The sequence below is a fragment of the Citrus sinensis genome, chromosome 2 (genome assembly GCF_022201045.2).
Source record: "Citrus sinensis cultivar Valencia sweet orange chromosome 2, DVS_A1.0, whole genome shotgun sequence".
Taxonomy (NCBI): Eukaryota; Viridiplantae; Streptophyta; class Magnoliopsida; order Sapindales; family Rutaceae; genus Citrus; species Citrus sinensis.
The window spans coordinates 10,223,897-10,229,949 of record NC_068557.1 but is presented as its reverse complement, the minus strand read 5'-3'; the positions used below and the strand labels follow the sequence as shown (position 1 = coordinate 10,229,949).

The window sequence follows — 6,053 nt, the reverse complement described above, 5'->3', positions numbered from 1 at the left end:
AAGCAAAGTACAAATTCTCCTAGTATTTTTAATAATGCTTTTCACTTTTCCTCTTTAGCTCACGAGAAATTTTAAAATAAATTAGAGGTATCATATCAGTCATACAATAAGTAGATCATATTATAACATGTATATTTATTTTAAAAAATTATCATGCAAGTGGTGATTATATTAAATATAATTACACATATTATACACATATTAGTCGATTATATTATCTCCACTGTATTCTAAAATTTCTGCTAGCTCACATTATATGATTGGCTCCAAATTAAAAGGGATTAAGGATGATTTCACATTGTACATGTGAACTTTACCCACTTTAGTAAACTTGTTCGATACAAAATCCCACATATTCTTCATATGCGCTTTGTCTTTAATATCTTTAATCAGCGAAAGGCATTGCATACCTGCAACAATAGATAAATCCTTTCTCCTGCGTCTTCTTTTGTATCCTTTACCATGCATATAAAGATCATTTGTTGCTTCAATACTTCATGCATGGTCAAGGTTCATTGCATTTTCTTGCTAACGCCCTTAAACTTGTTTACTATTTTTTTTTTTTAAAGTACATTCTGCAGGTTGCTCAAGAATAGAGTGAGAACTCATGAAGATTTGATTCATAAATCAGAACAGGAATCCAATTTGTAAGTTGTAAGTATGTGCAATTTAAATCAGCAACTGTTTCATTAGCATTTTTAGTATACTGAAGTATGAATGTTCAGCTTTTCAAGTTCTCACTCTGATTCTTGTTGAACCCAAGCAGAAGTAGAAGAACACTGCTATGGCAGAAAGTGATCAGATAGTGGTTGATGTGAAACTATTGGGATCCTCCTTTGAAGATATGATGGCAGAAAAGCTCGCCATGGCACTTAATGCTAGCATCTTCAAGACCCCGAAAGTTCTCTTCAGGCATAATGAAAACGCATACATCCCTAGGGCATTTTCATTTGGGCCTTTTCACTGGAAAGATGAACAACTCAAACTTACACAAACAATGAAATGGAAGTGCATGCAAGATCTCCTCCGAAGATCACGGGATCCACATCTCAAATGGAGGGAGATCGTCGATGCCGTCGCTCCTCTCAAAGATCATGCTCGACTGTGCTATGCAGGTTCTATTGACTTGGATGATCATGAATTTATAGAAGTTTTAGTGCTTGATGGTTGCTTCATTATTGAGCTATTCCGCAAAGACTCTGGCATTTTTCCAAAACAGCCTGATGATCCTACATTTGCCATGTCTTGTTTTCTAGAATATTTAAACCATGATCTCATTTTGCTTGAAAACCAAATTCCTTGGCTAGTTCTTGAGCGGTTGTTCAGCTTGACAAAGGCTTCTGATTCTGAACGAGAGTCTTTGATCACACTTACTCTCGAATACTTCGCTAACATCTTCTCATCTAGAAAACCTGAAACAAAGCCAGAGCAATTCGAAGTCCGTAACATCAAGCATATTCTTGACCTACTGCGGCATTCATTGGTTTTGCCTTTGGAAAAAGGATACAAATGCAGTTATCGACAAGGTGGATGGGAAAATTGCCCTTCTGTCATGAAGATGCAGCAGTCCGGAATCAAGTTACAGAGAGTAAATTCAGCTAGTATCCTCGATATAAAATTCAGAAGTAATGGTGCTCTTGAAATGCCACCTTTGATTATCCACAAAACAACAGAAACTCTCTTCAGGAACCTCATCAGCTTCGAGCAATGTTGTCCGAATTACGAACCAATAGTCACTTCTTATGCCAACCTCATGGCTAGTGTCATTCACAACAAAGAAGATGTAGAGTTACTCTCTGAATATTTACTTATCGAAAACTGTCTGAATCCTGGGGATGTAACTCATTTCTTCAAAATCCTGTACAATGATGCTCATCTCACGAATTTTTATTATCAAGCTCTTCTCCAGGAAGTGAAGATGTACTGCGGGCATTGGAGTTCCCGTTTGAGATATGAATACATGCACAGGTATTGTGGCTCCCCTTGGGCTGTTGTTTCTCAAGTTGTTGGTACTATCCTTTTGATTCTGACTTTCCTTCAGACTTTGTTTTCCAGTCCTTATTTTAAATGATCAAATTCTTGAACACTGTGTGAGCCAAATGTAATTTAGTTGAATCTTGTTTTTGCTTTGTTTGTGATACAAGTTGGGCAAGTCCAGGTATGAAATAAATGTATTTTAGTTCATATTGGAGCGAGGTACTCATGTTTGTTTGGGCAGTCAGGGATGATGGTTTAGTTTGCTAGGTTCATCTATACCCATTTTCTTTTCTTTCTTTCTTTTTGTTTTTCTGTCAAAAAGATACTATTAGCCTTGTAAATACCAAATCTAGTTTCTTTTCTTTTTTCTGTGAATTGAATGTGGCATGGACGAACCAAATTACTCAGTTGTTGGTGAATGTGAAGCATAAATTAATTTTGATTAAATATACAAGTAGCTTTTCTTCTCTACATATTAAAAAGAAAATTGAACTTTTATAAGTAACATATCTTGCTTGCAAAAGAGGTTAAGAGAAAAGACGTGAGATTTAACACCCACAAGTACACTCTGATTTAATTTGATTCCTACAGCCTGGTATTATCTTGTGGCTTGAGTAATACGCATCTACTTGTCACTTGTCAGAGAATGGTGAAGCCAGTGAAGCTCTGAGTTATAAGAGATTTATCTTTTGTCCAAAAAGATTGATGCAGTCGGTTGACAAGTTGTCACATAATCCTTGCTAGCCAATGACTGACAAATGCTAGCTATAGAAGAAATGGATAATTCGCATGGGAATCTTCTTTTTCTTCTTCTTCTTTCTTTTCTTTTTCACTTTACTCTTTAGAACCTTTACTGAACAATTTTGCCCCTGTAGGATTTGTATAACCATAAGGCATCATTAGATCAGATTTCTTGTTAAGGACAAACTTCTTTGTTTCTTCAATGAATGATAGCTAAAGATTCGCGCAATTTTCTTTTCATTTCACTGAAAATGGACTGTTTTATACTAATGCCTTGCTGCAGGTTGGCCAATGAGGAACATGCACTTGATGTGCGGCGTTGTAAATTACCCACATGACGCAAGACTTACGAGTGCTTCAAGTAGTAACATTAACCTAAACATTGTTTAAAACGTACTGATTTTGATGTAGGAAAAAAGTGCTTATAATGTTGGTGGATTTTCGAATATGGAGGCAAATAACAGCAAGAGAATTTGATAGGATTTGAGACGTGTTTGTACACTTTTCTTTAAGGTTTTATTTGCCCTCACTACTCTTGGTTTGCTATAGAGTTTAATGAAAAATTACCCCCAAGATATAACAAATCCTGAATACAATCTCTAACAAATAAGATTATATTCCAGAACACTCAAGACATCTGTAAAAATATGATATTAATCTAATGTGTATTTCTATTTTAACGAAAAAGGTGTTTATTTGAAAAAATACAACCATTAGAAATAGTACTTCTTCAAAGACACTCTTTTTTGTTTGAAATTTGCATCCATTCACAATTGAAATTTGCAAGCGTGCTAACCGTTTTTCCAGTTGACGCGAAAACACGTTCTCTGGAAAAAAACAGTTAGCCGTTTTCTTAATAACGGCGAGCCATTTTATTCCAGAATGTAAAAATAAGTTGCTCACTGGAAATAAACGGTTAACCATTTTCTCCAAACGGTTAATCGTTTTCTATAGAACAGAAAACGTGCTCTCTGGAATTAAACGGTTAATCGTTTTATCCAGAACGACAAGCCGTTTTATTCCAGAATGTCAAACCAAAATTGAAAAATGTTACAATCTCTTTTACAATCCCCCACTAGATTGTAATATTTTTTCAAATTTATTAATGATAAACTTATACATGCAAAAAGGTATCTTTCGATTTTAACCTTTAATTAGTGAATGTATTTCAAAGCATTTACAAGACAATAATGTGCTAAGCATTAAACTTTGTCTCTTAAGTAAATACCGAAAATACATCACATATAAGCTATCCCAGATTTCAAAGTTATGTTTCAATATTTAGCACTATTCCGGCCTTGTGCTCTATCTTGGATTCATGAACATTTACAAGATTAAACCATGATCTTGTTAGAAACAACACAATTTCTTATGTTCATTTAAGTGAAGCTTTAAATCATGTCTTTAGCTACTATAAGACTTGAACTTCATTAAGAGTAAATACTCAACCTCAACCTCATAGTTATTTGCACCGAACATCTCAAATGGGATTATTTAATTTCGGTGCCAAACCAGTCACATAACAATAACTTGTTATTACCCATTTAAATATGGAATAGCGGTATAACTATTACATAGTTAGGTTACTGTTGTTGGTGACTTTATTAATGAAAGGTTTTAGTCCCATTCCAAAAGATATATCCTTAACTAAGTCTCTTGAAAGACCTTTTGTTAAAGGATCCGCTAGGTTCTTATTAGTCCTAACATAAACAAATTAATAACACCATATGTTATTAATTGTTTCACATATTCATGTCTCAAGCTAATATGTCTAGACTTTCCATTATACACTTTATTATAAGCTCGAGACAATGTAGCTTCACTATCGCAGTACAAAGAAATAGATGGCATCGGTTGTGGCCACAACACATGTCAAACAATAAATTTCTCAGCCATTCTGCTTCCTTGCCTGCAGTTGCAAGTGCTATAAACTCACTTTCCATTATTGAATGAGTAATGTACATTTGTTTCTTTGAAGCCCAAGAAACAGCTCCTCCAACAATTGTAAAAATCCAACCAGAAGTAGGTTTATTATCACTTGTATTGGTTATCCAACTAGCATCTGAATATCCTTCTAGTACTTCAGGATGATCATTATAAAACAAACCCAAATTAATGGTCCTTTTAAGATAACCAAGTATCCTACTAATTGCTTTCCAGTATTCAACACTAGGGTTACTCGTGAATCTTGACATTTTACAAACCGCAAAAGCTATATCAGGCCTCGTACAATGCATAGCATACATCAAGCTACCAATAGCACTAGCATATTCTAGTTGTGCTACTGTTCGGCCTGAATTCTCTAGTAATTTAATACTAGAATCATATGAGGTATTAGCTTTTTTAAATTTTAAATAATTGAATTTAAGAAGCACTTTCTCTATGTAATGAGATTGACACAACAAATAACCCCCACTATGTTTCTTCACTTTGACACCTAAGATAATATCTACTTCACCAAGATCTTTCATCTTAAATTGTAAAGTTAAATACTTCTTTGTATCATATACTCCTTGCATATTTGTTCCAAAGATAAGTAAGTCATCAACATACAAGCATATAATCACACCAAAATCATTCGTAAATTTAAAATATATACATTTATCAGCATTATTATGCTTAAAACCATGAGATAAGATTACCGAATCAAACTTATCATGCCATTGTTTTGGTGCTTGCTTTAAACCATAAAGTGACTTAACTAACTTGCATCATTTTTCTCATTTCCAGGCAAAACAAATCATTCAAGTTTTTCCATATAGATTTCTTCATCAAGATCACAATTAAGAAAAGCGGTTTTAACATTCATTTGATGCACATATAAATTGTTCAATGAAGTAATTGCAAATAACACTTTTATAGATGTTAATCTTGCCACCAAAGCATATGTATCGAAATAATCAATATCATTTCTTTGCTTAAACCCTTTGGCTACTAATCTAGCCTTAAAAGTTTGCAAAGAACCATCACCATTGTACTTTTTTCTAAAGACCCATTTGTTGCTAATTGGTTTAAATCCTGAAGGAAGATCAACTAAGACCCATGTTCGATTTGACATGATCGAATCCATTTCATCATTTACCGCCTCTCTCTAAAAGGAAGTGTCTCTAGAAGACATAGCTTCACTAAATGTCTTTGGTTCCTTTTTCAATATTTAACAACAATGGTACTTTGTTAAGTACATTCTTTCTATCCCTTTCAACTAAGAAGAGTAATGCTTGTGATGAAATAAAATCCGGAGCTAAACTCTTTTCTTTCTTTTCGCGTTGACTCCTCTTTGGTTCGAAAGATGTTATAGTCTCTTTCCTTTTATTATTATTAACGGAGGTACTAGG

The 6,053-nt window shown here is 34.1% G+C and overlaps 1 protein-coding gene across 2 annotated transcripts; it reads left to right on the top strand.

The window, feature by feature from the left end:
• Positions 1-474: 474 nt before the first annotated feature.
• On the top strand, positions 475-2,497 carry LOC102623509 (UPF0481 protein At3g47200). Of its 2 annotated transcripts, none has more exons than XM_052435302.1 (2): positions 475-647; positions 767-2,497. In XM_052435302.1, exon 2 carries the CDS (start codon positions 785-787, stop codon positions 2,069-2,071), a length of 1,287 nt encoding a protein of 428 aa, XP_052291262.1. In that variant the 5' UTR covers positions 475-647; positions 767-784; the 3' UTR covers positions 2,072-2,497. The 2 variants fall into 2 exon arrangements, with proteins under 2 accessions (XP_052291262.1, XP_024951287.1); XM_025095519.2 differs by having other exon boundaries at positions 475-654.
• The last annotated feature ends 3,556 nt before the right edge of the window (positions 2,498-6,053 follow it).